At 48.4% G+C, this 15,017-nt stretch overlaps 1 protein-coding gene across 16 annotated transcripts; it reads right to left on the bottom strand.

Moving 5' to 3' along the window:
- Nucleotides 1–140: 140 nt before the first annotated feature.
- Nucleotides 141–14,609, bottom strand: Ttll13 (tubulin tyrosine ligase-like family, member 13). Of its 16 annotated transcripts, none has more exons than XM_006540914.4 (15): nucleotides 14,283–14,589; nucleotides 13,411–13,678; nucleotides 12,627–12,667; nucleotides 10,724–10,905; nucleotides 8,331–8,461; nucleotides 7,765–7,921; nucleotides 7,240–7,383; nucleotides 6,795–6,880; nucleotides 6,260–6,491; nucleotides 5,466–5,650; nucleotides 3,932–4,117; nucleotides 2,596–2,785; nucleotides 2,140–2,319; nucleotides 1,269–1,587; nucleotides 141–889 (listed from the first exon to the last, which is right to left on the bottom strand). In XM_006540914.4, the coding sequence occupies exons 2-15, from the start codon at nucleotides 13,665–13,667 to the stop codon at nucleotides 630–632; spliced, it is 2,550 nt and encodes an 849-aa protein (XP_006540977.1). In that variant the 5' UTR covers nucleotides 13,668–13,678; nucleotides 14,283–14,589; the 3' UTR covers nucleotides 141–629. The 16 variants fall into 16 exon arrangements, with proteins under 16 accessions (XP_006540977.1, XP_006540978.1, XP_006540976.1 ...); XM_006540915.4 differs by having other exon boundaries at nucleotides 14,295–14,589; XM_006540913.4 differs by having other exon boundaries at nucleotides 14,299–14,589.
- Nucleotides 14,610–15,017: the final 408 nt, after the last annotated feature.

Genomic DNA, 15,017 nt, shown 5'->3' with positions numbered 1-15,017 from the left:
CTTAAATTCATCATCTTGTCTCAACTTCCTAAGTAATTGGAACTACAGGCCTTAGTCACCAGGCTGGGCTGGGCGTCCCTGCTGTAACTATGAGAAGAGCTTGCCTCAGACGGGAGGATCGAAAGGAGGTACAGCACGCGCCTGGAAAACGACATAAACTTTAATAAAAAGACGGGTTCAGTTGCCCAGAGCCGCCCCTCTGGCACAGGCTGCCCAGGCCTGCCTGATTCTGCCACTGTGGCAGGAAGGGCGTACCCTCAGCAATCTTCTGATGGCGACTACACCGTAGTCGCTTTTGACTCCTCCGGGAAAGGAATTCCTTGTTGCCCAGTGACCTCCAGCCCCAAGCCATACCCAGGGTTCAGACCCATCGCTTAGGGATAAACTCAGCCTAAGGCTTGGTGAGCAGCGATGCATACAAGCTGGCCTTAGCTCTTCATCTTTTAGTCTTTACCGATCCCCAAAGAATCTTAGAATGTTGAAGAACTCTTGGTGTCTCCGTGTTTTTTGCCTTTTGCAAACAAAGGTCCTGGCCAGAGCTTTTCAATCTGGAACTTGTTGGCAGTCTTTCAATTAGCAAAGATTGAAGACCATTTGCTGTTTTGGTTGAGTGCTGGGCTTTCCTTCTTTTACCTGTGTTGGATGATGTTGAGGAGTGGGCTGGAATGCTGCAGTACTGGTGCAGAGGCAGGGCATAGGGGAAGATCCCCAGCCTTGCTTCCTCTGTGTTCAGAGTTTACCATGGAGGGCAAGGTGCAGCATTCAGTCCATGAGCCATTTTCCTGTCTTTTGGGCTGCAGAAGATAGCCCTGCCTTGGGGTTAGAGTGGGTGGCACTGATCCTGACAGGGCTCTGTTTATGGCTTCTAGCCTTCTGCTGGCTTGGCCTTCTGCAGTAGAGACATGGACCCCCACTAAGTTGTAGTACCCACAAAAGAGATGTTCTCACCTCTTTCCCATCTGTGCTCCAGTAACACACAAGACTGGCATCCCATGCTTCCCTCTAGCATCTCTACCACACTGGATCTTAATTAGCCTGTTTACATGTCCATTTCCCTGTTAACCTTGGTTGAGGGCTGGAATTGGTCTGTCATCTCTATCACCAGGGTCACTAGATAGAAGCAAGTAAATAAACGGGTCCACTGCCTTCCCCCCATGCCTATACTACCAGGAATGCCACTTTGTATCCTAGGAGCAGCCCAGCTGTAACATTTGCTACTAGGAATTTACACCAGTCAAAAGTGACCAAGGCTATTTTTGAATACTTACGGCTAGTGAGCCTGACTCTAGAGCTGGAAATATAGTGCCTCCCAGATTTCTTCATTGACAATGAACAGGGGCCCGTGGCTGCTGAATCTCCTATCCAGTTGAAGTTCTTGGGCTGAAGATGGTACCGGGAATGCTGTGCAATTGCGGGATTGATGCTTGATAGCGGCCCTAAGATCCTGGGGATCAACTCGTGGGGCCGAAGTGGTTGCAGGAAATGAGGAGGGATCTGCTCTGAGGCAGCCCCTCTCAGAAGCACCAATGGGACCAAATTCACAGGTTGCAGTTCTTGACTGCTCAGCCCGTCCTGGTGAAATCTAGGCTAGAGGAGAAGAGCAGCCCCTTACCATATTTCTTGGGAGTCTGGATAGAGTGTTGGAAATAAAACAATCTCTCCTAGGCCATAACCATTGTTTAACTAGTTATTCTTTTGGGGTTCATCAAAAACAGAGGGCCCAACAGGTTTGCTACTAGCCCAGGGAATAGTGAAAACGGCAGCTGTTTTGTTGGCCCAAGACTGTTTACTTAGCTCCCATTAGAGCCAGGGCATTGCCAATACTAGGGTAAGTACATAGAAGCCACTGAGCATGGTGGTGGCCTTGTTATTTGTCAGTCATGAGTTGTGGGATACTGTGAAATAGGAATAGAGACAACAAGTCCCTTGCAACTGAGAAAGTTGGGAGCTGCACTTGGCTGGATTGCAATACCAAACCCAAGGGAGCCTGGGAACAGACATCATGGAACCAGCAGAGCCTCTCCCAGGCTCCCGTGACAGGTACCATCACAAGAACCTCCTTTGGTGAAACCACCACCACGTGTTGGCATCACAGCCCTTGTTCCCTTGCTTTGTGAGAGGCTTCGCAGGGACCCTCACCCGATACTCATGAAGCTTTCTGTGGCTCCGGTGGCTAGGGTACAGCATGCGGGTGAGCTGCTCTACAATGCCCAGGCTGCGGATGAGGTTCTCTCTCTGTAGCAGGAGCTTCATCCGCTCGAGCTCCTCCTCTTCCACGATGTCCTGAGGCTGCGTAGTGTCCAGTTGTACTGGCAGCAGCTACAAGGGACAGGAGAGATACAGGATGTCCAAGACGAGCCTCATACCACCAGCAAGAATGGCTGCAGGACCCCTGGCCCATTCTATTTCCTTCCCTCTCCGGGCCGCACTGTAAGATTCCCTTAGCTGTCCATTCTCTCACCTTCTGTTCCAAAAGGTCAGATCCAATTTACTAGTTAGAGACTCGTCTCTCTCAAGCGAGGAGAGAGGGGACAGCAAGGGTTCCCTTCCCTAGGAATCCCAATTAAGTCTTGTGTGAGAAGGTAAGAGCCACACCCCTGACACCTCTTTCTCCCGGTTCCGGTTCCTGTATGCCAAGCTGGTGGCAAGGACCCGAGTAGCTGTTCGGGATCGGCTTTTCTCCCCCGCCGATTCTCCCTGATTCTGCTCCTTGTTTTCCTTGCGCTTCTTGGTGCCTGGGTTCTCCTGCTGTTCCTGCTTTAGGCGAATCTCTTCCAGTTGCTGCCTGATGAGACACAGCAGTTTCAGACACAGGAGAGATGGTGTGGGGAAAAACAGGATGATGGGCTAATGAAAGGAACACCTGGTGTTGCTGGAATTGATTAGAGTATAGGAAACACAGCGAAGGAAAGAGTCATTAAGACTCTGTTAGTGGGCTGGGATGATAACTCAAGCACTGAAGTCCCTCCCCTGAAAGCATGAGGACCTGAGTTCAAGCCCCAGAATCCAAGAACACAAAGCCTGGCATGGTAGCACATGCTTGTATCTCAGCACTGGGGAGACAAAAAAATAGGCAGGTTCCTGGCTTCTCATTGGTCAGCTAACCTAACCTTGTTAGTGAGCTTCAGGCCGATAAAAGACTCAAAAGATAAAGTGGGCCAGACATGGGGGCACTTTTAGTCCCAGCACTTGGGAAGCACAGGTTTCTGCATTTGGAGCAAGTCTCTTCTATGCAGCAAGTTCCAGGCCAGCCATTAAGACCCAGTTTTAAAAACATAAAAGTTTTTTTTTTTTAATTGGTTTTTCTAGACAGGGTTTCTCTGTATAGCCCCGGCTGTCCTGGAACTCACTATGTAGACCAGGCTGGCGTTGAACTCAGAAATCCACCTGCCTCTTCCTCCCAAGTGCTGGGATTAAAGGCGTGCGCCACCATGCCTGGCTAAAAACATAAAACTTTAAAAATGAATACATAAACAGTAACAACAAAGTGGGGCTGGCGAGATGGCTCAGCTGGTAAAGGTGCTACCACCAAACCTGACTGCCCGAGTTCATTTGCTAGAACCTACATAGTAGAAGGAGAGAACTGACTCCTAAAAGATCTCTCAACTGCTACATGTGCACGTGGTGTCCACACACACACAGATAAGCAACTGTAATCTTTACCTATTTAAAAACACACAAGGTGACCAGCTATGGAACAATACCCAAGGTTGTCCTCTGGCCTCCACATGCACATGTGCGCGCACATTGCATACATATACATCACACATTCCAGTGAAGGCATGCAGGGATGGGCCTGCACGCAGAAAGAACCTGTTAGAATTGTTGCTCTCTTCTCAAGCGTATAGCCTCCTCTTCTCCTGTTAGGGAGCAGTCTGCTGTCAGGCTTTGCCCCTAACCCACTCACACAGAGGGAATGCAGCCAAGTTACCTGGCACACTCCTCTCTGGCCTTGGAGGCAGCTGTCTCCTGGAAGAGGGAGCCATTGTGCTTGAAGAAAGGTGCGTATTTCTCGGAGTCGGGCCCCGGGTAGATCCGCCGGTATCCCCCTAGGTGGGAGTCTTCATAGCGCTCCTGGTCATGCATGGCAGCCTGGGATAACTCAAACTGTTCTCGCCTATGGAAACCAAGCTCAGGGAAGTCAGAGGAGGGAAAGGAGTACCGGCTAAGGCCTTCAGTTTCAGAACCTCCTGCTGGCTCCCTGGGCTCCCTGGCCCTTACCTATGGAGGGAAGCACCCAAGCTCATGGCCAGCCCTACCATATAGGTGTGGTTTCCAGAATTCTGATTCTCTTCCTAAGTAGAGAGAATGACCTATTCATAAGCAAACACTCTAGTTACCACAGTCTTATGGGTTCCAAATTGAAACGCCCATACACTACAGAAAATGTAAAAGGATTCAACAAGATGTGCTGCAGTCTTATAATCCTAACTCTGGGAAGGCAGAGGCAAAAGGAACTGGAGTCCAAATCCAGCCTCAGCTACACAGTGTGATCAAGGCCAGTCTCAAGAGAATCGAGGTTGGAGTGTGGCACAGTGACCAGCGCGTGCTTATTGCGTGTGACACACACAGGTGAATCCTGACTGTGAAAAGAAAGACCCATATTTTAATGATTGTCCATTTGCTTGAGACAATTTCTTGCTAATTTAAGTGGCTCAAGCTGGCCTTGAACTCATGATCCTCCTGATTCTAACTACTTAAAAAAAAGATTTATTTATTTTATGTATATGAGGACACCATTGCTCTCTTCAAACAGGCCAGAAGAGGGCATCAGATCTCATTACAGATGATTGTGAGCCACCATGTGGTTGTTAGGAATTGAACTCAAGACCTCTGGAAAAGGGGAGCTAGGGAGCTGGAGACACGGCTCATCAGTTAAGAGCACTGATTGTTCTTCCAGAGGTCCTGAGTTCAATTCCCAACACGGAAGCTCATAACCATCAGTAATGTGATTCAGTGCCCTAGTCTGGTGTGTCTGAAGACAGCTTGTCTTAGTGTACTCATATACATAAAATATGAGTTTAAAAGCTAATCAATGCCTTGTAACCTTCTTCTGTCAGGAATAAGAGTAATAAGAAGTCAAGTTGTATAACTAAACACCTACCAGAACCTGCAAGGCTCAGTGGGTAATAGCACTTACTGCCAAGCCTATAGACCTAAGTTCAATTCCTAGGATCCAACATTGGTGGAAGGAGAGAACCAACTCCTACACATTGTCCTCTAACCACAGGTCTGGCATGCTACATGTGCAGAAACACACAGATACACGCAAAATAAACATGTACTATATTAACTTAAAAATAAATAAACCTGGCATAGTGATGCACACCTTTAGTCCCTGCAACCATGAGGCAGAGGCAGGTAGATCTCTGTGAATTTGAGACCAACCTGGTCTACATATGTAGTTCCAGGCCAGCCAGAGACCTGTCTTAAATAAACAAACCCTTATCAGATACCAGGCACACCTGGTTTCTCGTGGCTGTTGGTGGCACGGGAAAAGCCGCTCCTTGACTCGACGTTTGTCTTCTTCAATCACCTTCTTTTTGTCACAGCCCCGGAGGTTGACAAGGTTCATAGCATCACAGAGAAGTGCATCTTTCACCTCTCGATCCAGGCGGGAGTCTGTGGTGAAGCTTGGGGAGTGGTTTACCTGCCGAGAGGAGGCCTTATTGCCCCTTTCCTAGACCACCTGAGCCGGTGGTGGGCTCTTACAGTCTAACTGGGGGTCTGAGGGAGGAACAGCTCTGGCCCGTGGCCCGAGTCAGCAACCAAGAAGAGATGTGACCTATCTACAGGCTAGTGAGAGAAAACCAGATAATTTGACTATGGATACAGGGTCCTCACCGGCAAGACTTACTTAGGGAGCACTGAAGAATCCTAAACATGGATTTCCATGTTTGCTTGCTTGCTTGCTTTTCTTGGGTCTTGGGGGCCAGAATTTTATAAAATCTAGGCTAGCCTCCAATTCACTATGTAGCTGAAGCCTGGAGTCATGATCCTCTTTCCTCCCCTTCTCAAGTACTGAGATTACAGGCGTGTGCCCAGTCTGAGCTGTTGTTGCAGAGGTCAAAGACTACGAATGTTTGTCTCAGGAACTGACACAGCCTTATGTGGCTTAACTGACAAAGTCTTCACCTGGCTCTTCCCTACCCTGAGACTTCTACTTCCCCCAACCTCCCTAGGCTACCAGGTGAGTATACTGCTTCCAAGGTGAAGCCTCTGACTTTGGCCTTGTTGAGTCCAGAAGAGAAAATCTTACCTCTAGAAGCCAGGGCTTGAGTTTGTGGTCCAGTAAGATGTCAAACCCCAGGATCTCAAAGCAGGCGCATGTACCTCCACACAGATATTGGGGGAAACAGGTTCGGTAGTTGTGGCGAAGCACAGAGTGGGCTGAGATGATGGTTTTGATGATGATGTCCTCGATGTCCCCCCACAGCTCTTGGGGATCATGGCTGTGCTCTCGCAGCCAGGCATTGAGTGTCGACAGCTTCCTGTGAGGCCCAGTGCTCAGAGGAAGGCCAGTCTCCATGCCAGCAGGGCCTGGCTGCAGGCTGGAGGCTCCCTGACTTAACCCCACTTTCATTTCTGGGACCCTGGGCTTCAAAGCGCTGCTAGCAGCTGGGAGCTGGGATTGGTTGTTAGGTTATGGTTACTGAGCTCAGACACAGGAGAAGTGTCTTCAAAAGCAGGGATTCCTGGGAAATCAGCTTCCCAAGAGTCAAATGGGTTTCATGGGCTCCTGAGTCTATGGGATTAAGGGCAGAGGAAGCAAGGGAAAACAGAATAGGGGATACCTCTTACTGCCCACAGCATCATCTCGGACAAAATTCTCATTGTGTTTATTGATGGCATAGTTGGTCAGGTGCATGCAGACCTCCTCCTGTGAAGCGAACAGCCCTAGATTGGCTCACACTGCCTCTCTGTCCAGCTTCTCCAGCCCCTCAGTGACTTCTTCTCACCCACTGCTCTGCCCCAAGACTGCTCAGCTCCTGGCCCTCTTCACCAGAGACTGTCCCGTATGATCCTGGCAAAGAGGCTGTGCTGGGTGACTCCGTTCAGAACCTTTCCTTAGTCACCACCCAGCAAGGGCTGCCACACCTCCCACCATGTCCCCCATACTACGGCTCTCACTGGCTTCCTTCCTTGGTCTTAGCTGACAAACTTTTCCACCATGTTTGTGCTTAGAACAGAGGCACTCATGGCAATGGAAGGGAAGAAGGTGCTGCCCTGCCTCCTCACCAGGTTGTTATGGCTAGGTTCCACATACGGCATAGTGGCAAAACGAGCCAGGCCTTCCTCGTACATGAAGATCCGGAGAGGGTCACAGGAAGTGATCAGAACATAGATTCGCATGTCAAACTTGAAGCCATCAATAAGGAAGGGCTAAGAGCATGCAAACCCAGAGGGAATACTAATGAACTTACGAAGTGCTTATTACATGCAATATATGGTTATTACTGGTGCTTCTAATACATAACACATTGAATCCTCACAGTAGTCATAATAGTAATAATTGTGTTATTACTTTCATTTAACAGTGAGGAAACAGAGCCAGGTAACTGCCCAAGATCATATGTCCGGGAAATGGGAAAGCTTTGAGTCAAATCCAGGCTGGCTAGCTCTGAAAAATGGCTGTACTCTGTCTGTAAGATAATGAAGACAGCACAGAGGGCAGAAGCCTATAATTGAGTTCCGGCCCTGGCGTACAAGGGATGCGGCATCCCAGTGTGGGGAGAGGCCTGGGGGTTCCGAGGTGGCCTTCACCTTGGTGATGTACTGCTGGCAGATCATATGCTCTCCTGGCTTGATTTCCTTGGGGGTTCTGGTGATAAAGATGCCACGCCCCTGACAGCCGCTATCTGGCTTGCAGATATAAGTGCGGGTTTTCCGCTGACGACCGTAGGCCTGGAAGTCCCCATAGCTACGTGCAGAGAGAGGCTGGTCAAAGGGTTTCTGTGCATCCTTGCCTGTCCTGGGATCCCCATGGCCACCTTCTTGTTATCTACCTCCAGGTTCTTCCTGGAGCACTTAGCTCTGGACCCACTTTGCTTGGGCAGCTGAACTTTCTTTCTTTCTTTCTTTTTTTTTTTTTTTTGAGAAAGTCTCTATAACCCTGGCTATCCTGTACTTGCTATGTAATCCAGACTGGTCTCAGATTTACAGAAATTCACCTGCCTCTGCCTCCCAAGTACTGGGATTAAAAGTCTGAGCCACCACTCCCAGCCAGCTGAATCTTTCTTGGACCCATTCCAGCCCTCTGAAACACATCTGGGTCATTAAGAGCACAGAGAGTGACTCCTCATCGTGTCCATGGGTCTGAGCTCACTCACTCCGCAGGGAGGCACCAGGTGCGTGGGAAGATGTTGTACTCAGTAGGGTAGAGCTTCTGCATGCGGTTGAGGTTCCGAGCCAGCAGATCTTTGCGGCAGATTTCCGTCATGCCAGGGAAGTGGTTGATTTTCTGAAACATAGTCAGTTGGTTATTCAGCCTCTGCTGTAGCAAGTGGTAGTTCCTAGGACCTGGGCGTCCCAGGAAGCCATGGAAAAGGTCTGGGAAGGAAAGGAAGATGTCAGAGTAGACGGTGGTACTGTATCTAGTCAGCAAGTGTGAAACAGGAAGCTCCCATAAGGCAGGTGGGAAATCTGTCCATGACCTCTTCCCGACACATCTACATCAAGGCTGAGAAAGGAAGGACACTTGGAAAAGTGTCCCATGCCAGGACCTTGTGCCCTCCAGCCACCTCACACCTCTCAGTTCTATAACTATGCTGTCTGGAGATAAGGCTCAGTGGTGGGAGTGCTTGACTAGCAGGCATTAGGTTCTAGGTTTGATTCCTAGCAACACATCTCTCTCTCTCTCTCTCTCTCACACACACACACACACACACAATGTACACACGACACTCAAACATACATACAGCCCCTACAAACACATATTCACTCACATACATACTCATATATACACATCACAAATACACTCACATATATACTCATACACATACACCACACATACTCACACACACCTCATACATTCCCACACATCCCACACAGAAATAGACACTCACTCAAACACACCATACACACATACACACTCACTTGCACACACAAACACCAGAGACACACCCCCACACCATACACACACCCACACACATACACAACATAAACATACACACAGTTTTAAAAGAAGGATAATGATACACAATAGCACAAAGAAATAATGATAAACACATCTTCTTGAAGACACAAAGGAGTAAACTAAGAAGACTGTAGGGAATGCATGCCACAGCACCTGAAGACCACACACTGAAAGTCTGCCAATAGTCCTGAGCCATTCTAGCCTGCAGGGATGGCAGGAGGTAGGAGGAGAAAGCTTCAGCCGGCTTCCTTGGTTACTAGCTGTGTCAACTTTGTGTTCTGAGCCTTCCTCTTCTCTTTTTAACAAACAGCTATCTGCTGCTCAGGGATGTTAAGTATTTAATGAAGGAGCAATATAAAATTGCCTAACAGTGTTTGACCAATGCATAGGCGTCCCTCAGTAAAGGCTGTTAATTACTGTTCACTGGAGATCCTCCCCTGACATCTGCTCCCTGCATCGTGCCTTCTTCGAAGCTTCTCCAGCGTTCACTGTCACTGCTCTCTCCTAGCTCCCTTAAGACTAGGTTAGGACAAGTTACAGTGTCTGGACTCCCATCCTGGTTTCCCCAAAGAAGCCCGCAGGCCCTTTTTAATTAGTTGTGTGAGGCACAACATTTCAGGTAAGGATAGACTGCATACCTGATGGTAGTCCTAGAAAACTCGAGCACCTGGTGTCAGGACAGCCATTTGTTTAGTACACTCATGATGTTCCCACAATGAAAGCATCTACCAACCCATTCCTTACGACACATGACTTCACCAAGACATGCTCATGTCTTTTGTTGTTGTTGAGGAGGAGTCTTGATATAGCCCAAGACATAAAGCTTCAAAAACTCTCACCCTCTTCACTGAGCCTTTGCTTGCTGGGAGTACTGTCCTGTACCACCATGCATACCTCACCTAGCCCTGTGCACTGTGACTGCTGGCTGGCTCACTCTCCTGCTCTCTTCTCTGTCAGGAAGTTGATTCCCCCCTCCCCCACCTTTTTTTTTTCCATTTGAAACTGGATCTTATGTAGGATGGCCTTGAACCCCTCCTGACCCTTGCTTTCACCTCTCAAATGCTAGGATCACTGATGTACGTTGCCACACTTGCTCTTCCACACTTTCTTGGTAAATGTGTGCTTAGACACTAGACAATCTAAGCTGCTTAGACACTAAACCATCCAGCTGACCTAAGCAGTAGTTCCCCACCCCGATATTGTAGATATGGGAAATTGCCTTGTGTATACTAGGCAAGCATTCTACTACCGAATACTGAGCCACATCCCTAGCCGTCTGCTATTAGCGCTGAAGCAGCCTTCCAGTCCTCGCCCCAAGGTGGGCACACCTGCTCTCAATGAGGCAGGCAGGCTGGTCAGATGTCACCAGTGAGAACAGTCAACGTGACAGGGGTGTGCCCACCAAACACTTCCGATAACAAGTTCCAAAGAGCCAAGAGGAGAATATTTTTATTGGAGCAGAAGACCTGGGGCGGGGGGGGGGGGTGGTGGTGGGGTGGGGGGGGTGGCCTCCCTGTCTGTATGAGGTACAGCAATGGAAAGCAGCAGTCTCCAGTGCAGGGTGGGGATGGGCCAGGACATTCGTACCTGAAACCTCTTCATGTCCATGACTCGTTCCAGTGAGACAGAGCAGTCTGTCCAGTACACCGTCCACTCCTCATCCTCCCCTACTTCCTTCAGGCCACACATTTGGGCTGCCCGGCGCACTGTAGAGACAGGGAGGTCAACACTGCCAGCCTGGGTACCAGCCATGAATCCAGGAACTCTAGCTGGAAGAAGGAACGGACCTGACCAGACAGCAGATTGTGAAGGCATGTGGTTCTTACTGCAGCAACTTAGTTCCCAGTTTGCTACAGTGTACTCATATATAATAAATAAATCTTTTTTAAAAAATTGAGGGGCCCCAATGGAGAAAGTACCCAAGGAGCTGAAGGGATCTGCAATCCTATAGGTGGAACAACAATATGAGCTAGCCAATACCCCTCCCCCTCCCTGAGCTCGTGTCTCTAGCTGCATATGAATCAGAAGATGGCCAGTCGGCCATCAGTGGAAAGAGAGGCCCATTGGTCGTGCAAATTTTATATGCCTCAGTACAGGGGAACGCCAGGGCCAAGAAGTGGGAGTGGGTGAATAGGGGAGTGGGTGGGGGAGCATGTGGGGTACTTTTGGGATAGCATTGGAAATGTAAATGAAATAAATACCCAATTAAAAAAAAGAAAAAAAATTGAGATTCTTCTAACTATAACAATTTCAATTACTGTGTATACAGAAGTAGAAAAAAAAAAAAGATTTACTCTCAACCCTCAAAATAAGCTGGTTTTTTTTAAAAAAGATTTTCATTCTTTTTAATCATGTGTATATGGTGAGCACATAGTTGCCAGATCATGCATGTGGAGGTGAGGACAATTTACAGGAGTCTCCTTCTACCGTGGGGGTCCCCAGGATTGAAGCTGGGTTGTTAGTCTTGCTGGCAAGTGTATTTATGCAATGAACTATCTCCCCGCCCCAAAAGATTTAATTTTTCCTTATTTGAATGACATTCAGTTTGTTTGTTTTTGTTTTTCGAGACAGGGTTTCTCTGCGTAGCCCTGGCTGTCCTGGAACTCACTGGCCTTGAACTCAGAAATCTGCTTGCCTCTTCCTCCGGAGTGCTGGGATTAAAGGCATGTGCCACCATTGCCCGGCTCATCTGTTTGTTTGTATGCTTGTTTATTGTTTTTTTACATGTAATCCAGGCTGTCTATGTAACCGAGGATAGCCTTGAACTTCTCATCCTTTTGACTCCATTTCCCAAAGGCTGGGATCATAGGCATAAGCCACCAGGGCCAGTTTAATGTGGTGCTGAGGATCAAATCTGAAGTTTCCTGCATGCTAGACAAGTATTTTACCAATAAGCTATATCCTCAGCCAATTTGTTTGTTTATGTTTCTTTCAGACATGGTTTCTCTGTGTAGCCATGACTATCCTGGAACTCCACTCTGTAGACCAGGCTAACCTTGAACTCAAAAATCCTGCATCTGCTTCCTAAGTGCCAGGAGTAAAGGCATGAGCCTCCACCACCTGGCAGTCTCCTTTTTAAATTATATGAGTCTCACTATGTAGCCTTGGCTGTCATTCACTGTGTAGGCCAGGATGGCCTGAAACTCGTAGAAATCTGCCTGCTTCTGCCTCCCAAATGCCTGACTTGTGTTTTTAATTAGTTTTTGAGTTTGTTTGTTTGTTTTTTAGTTTTCAGTTTGCTTTTGCTTTGTTTTTTTGTTTGTTTTTCTTTTTTGGCCTGTGGAGATCCCCTCCCTACCACTGAGACTAACTGCCAACAGCCACATCTCAGCTGTCAGTAGCAAATTCTGGGGACACCCAAGAACTTCAGTGTAGGTAGTAGGTCACCTAGGCAGCAGCCAGCAGGTGGGAGAATGGTTGTGGCTGTCCCAGGAATAAGAACAAAAGTCCCTCTTGCACACGAACTGTGAGCGCTGAGCCCGGTGCTTACCACTCTCATACTTGCAGTTGGTCAGGTTGATGGCCAGGGGTCTGAAATGGAGGAGGAACAGAAATCAGGCAGAGTGGGAGGGAAGCACAGGCATCAGGCTCCCAGGAACCCAGGATTAGGAAATGTCTAACAGACTTATAATACAAACTCATTTCCTCTAGAAGCATTTATATACCAAACCAACATGCTAAAGTTCCAAGTATGGCAGACCCAAATGCTCTGATTTTTTTTTTTTCTATTGAAGCAAAGGTTAATATTGCTCTGGCCTTTCCTTTTAGATTTCCTAGAAAGGATTTCTGTGTAGTCCTAGCTGTCCTGGATTTTGCTCTATAGACCAGGATGGTCTTGAACTGAGAGATCTGCTTGCATCTGCCTCCTGAGTGATGGGATCAAAGGCACTGGCCACCACCACAACCCCACAGCCATCTTTTGTTTTGTTGTGTTAATGTGAGCACTATGGGTTCAAACTCAAGGCCCTCATGCTTGAGCAACAAGCCCTCTTCTCCAGCTGAGCCATCTCATCAGCCCATAGTTATATGATTTTTGATGGGGGGCAGGGTCTCACGTTGTAGTCCAAGCTGGTCTAGAACACACGTAATCTTTTTGTTTCAGCTTCCCTAATGATGGGATTATATGCATGCACCATCATCTGGCTCTCCTCTCCTTTCCCAAAGGCTAAAGTGAAAAGCTTGGATCCCACCATGCTCCGCTACCAAATGGTGGTGTGAAGCCAAGGGGTAATGTCTCTAGAGTCACACCTGTGAGGGATCGAAGGAAAAGATACCTTCGTTTCCGCTTTCTTCTTCTCCTCCCAACTTCCAAATCATCTGTGTCTGTTGCACTTAATATTTTCTTTGGAATTTTCTTGGCTACAACCGATAAGGCAACCCCATTCTCAAATTCTTTATAGTCAGCCTTTCTAAGTGCCTGCTGGGTAGAGTTGGGGGTGGTAGATTCCTCTCTAACACATTCTTCCTCAGATTCTTCTTCCTCAATATCATCTTCCTCAGATTCACTGGTCTTACAGTTATTGGGCTCCATCCTCTCAGATTCTAAGGGGAAAGGGATAGGAATAAATATTTATCAGACCTTTCTCCGGGCCCAGGAAGTCCTGCAGGAATTTACCCGGAGCGCCTTTACGGTGCTAGAATGAAATGTTGCCCTTTTAGATCAACCCTACTGTAGAATAGGTTGTTTCCAAGTAGAGGGCTGTGGGGAGGAAGCATGGGGGGCTGATAAGATATAAGTGTGCAGTGCAGAATAGAGTTGACAGGAACCACCACCGCGGCTGTTTTGTTTCCTGAAGGGGAAGAAAGGTGGCTGACAGAACTGGAGAAGTCTGCTTTAAAACACAGCTGTAGAGGGCTGGAGAGATGGCTCAGTGATTAAGAGCACCGACTGCTCTTCCAAAGGTCCTGAGTTCAAATCCCAGCAACCACATGGTGGCTCACAACCATCCAGTGTACTCACATATAATAAATAAATCTTTAAAAAAAAATAAAATAAGATACAGCTGTAAATCAAAGGTTATCAATCAAAGGTTATCGGCCGGCGATTTCCCTGAGCCAGAACTCAGTTTCCCTACGTGAACGCGTTTGGGGTTGGGCCTCTAATAGCTAAGACTCTTTGGGTTACAATAGAGGAAAGGAAACCCACGGCAGACACTGCCCACCCGAGGTTTCGAGGAGAGCTCAGGGGCTGCTGGAGCTGCCCCTATCGGCTCGGGGCTGGACTCAGCTGGTCGCTCATGGCCGCCGCTCGTTCGCTGCGGCTCTTCCTGGGCGTTGCTGGACGTCGGGGACCTTCTCGTCGTTCCACAGGACTGTCTGTCCCCGCTGTCGCGAGGGGGAGCCCGCTCCCCCTCGGGGTTAACTCCTGGCTCCGAGATCCTGGCGGCGGCGGCGACTTCTTAAGCAAGCAGACGGCCGCCGCCGCCGCCGTCGCTATGGACACGAAGGCCGCCCCTATTGCAGTAGCGTTCTGGGGGCGTGGCTTTCCCGGGAACCACACCCACTTTGGCGCCAGTAGAAGCCATCTTGGCCCCCTAGCTGTCTGCATTTGCCGGGTGCGTCTAGAGGTCCGAGTGTACGTGAACGGCCGAGACGTATTTTTCCAACGCATTATGGGATTTGTAGTCCTCCCATATTGGGGCGGGTTCCACCTTTTCTGCTCCACTTTTCCTGGAATCCTATGGCCAACCCAAATATGTTTATGTTTGGGACAAAATAGCTGCTTGTGGTTCTTCCACATTTAGAAATGATGCTATAAAAAAATTCCTGCCCTTAACAGGGACAGCTGCGATAAGAACACATGCCTTCCAATGTTTCATTCACTAGCTCCATTAGCAAATTACAGAATAAGGCCAGCAAGGTGGCTCAGCGGACCAAAATG

The sequence above is a fragment of the Mus musculus genome, chromosome 7 (genome assembly GCF_000001635.26).
Source record: "Mus musculus strain C57BL/6J chromosome 7, GRCm38.p6 C57BL/6J".
Lineage (NCBI taxonomy): Eukaryota > Metazoa > Chordata > Mammalia > Rodentia > Muridae > Mus > Mus musculus.
The sequence above is the reverse complement of the archived record's forward strand: the minus strand, read 5'-3'. Positions and strand labels throughout refer to the sequence as shown.

What these genes read in the sequence shown, in the direction of transcription:
- Ttll13 (XM_006540914.4), bottom strand. Translation starts at nt 13,667, where the DNA reads ATGGAGCCCAATAACTGTAAGACCAGTGAATCTGAGGAAGATGATATT. An exon ending in ACCTGGTGCCTCCCTGCGGA is followed by an intron (nt 7,922 to 8,330) that starts GTGAGTGAGCTC and finishes CTCTGCACGTAG; the next exon opens with CTATGGGGACTTCCAGGCCT. An exon ending in GAAAGCTTCATGAGTATCGG is followed by an intron (nt 1,588 to 2,139) that starts GTGAGGGTCCCT and finishes CTTCTCCTCTAG; the next exon opens with CCTAGATTTCACCAGGACGG.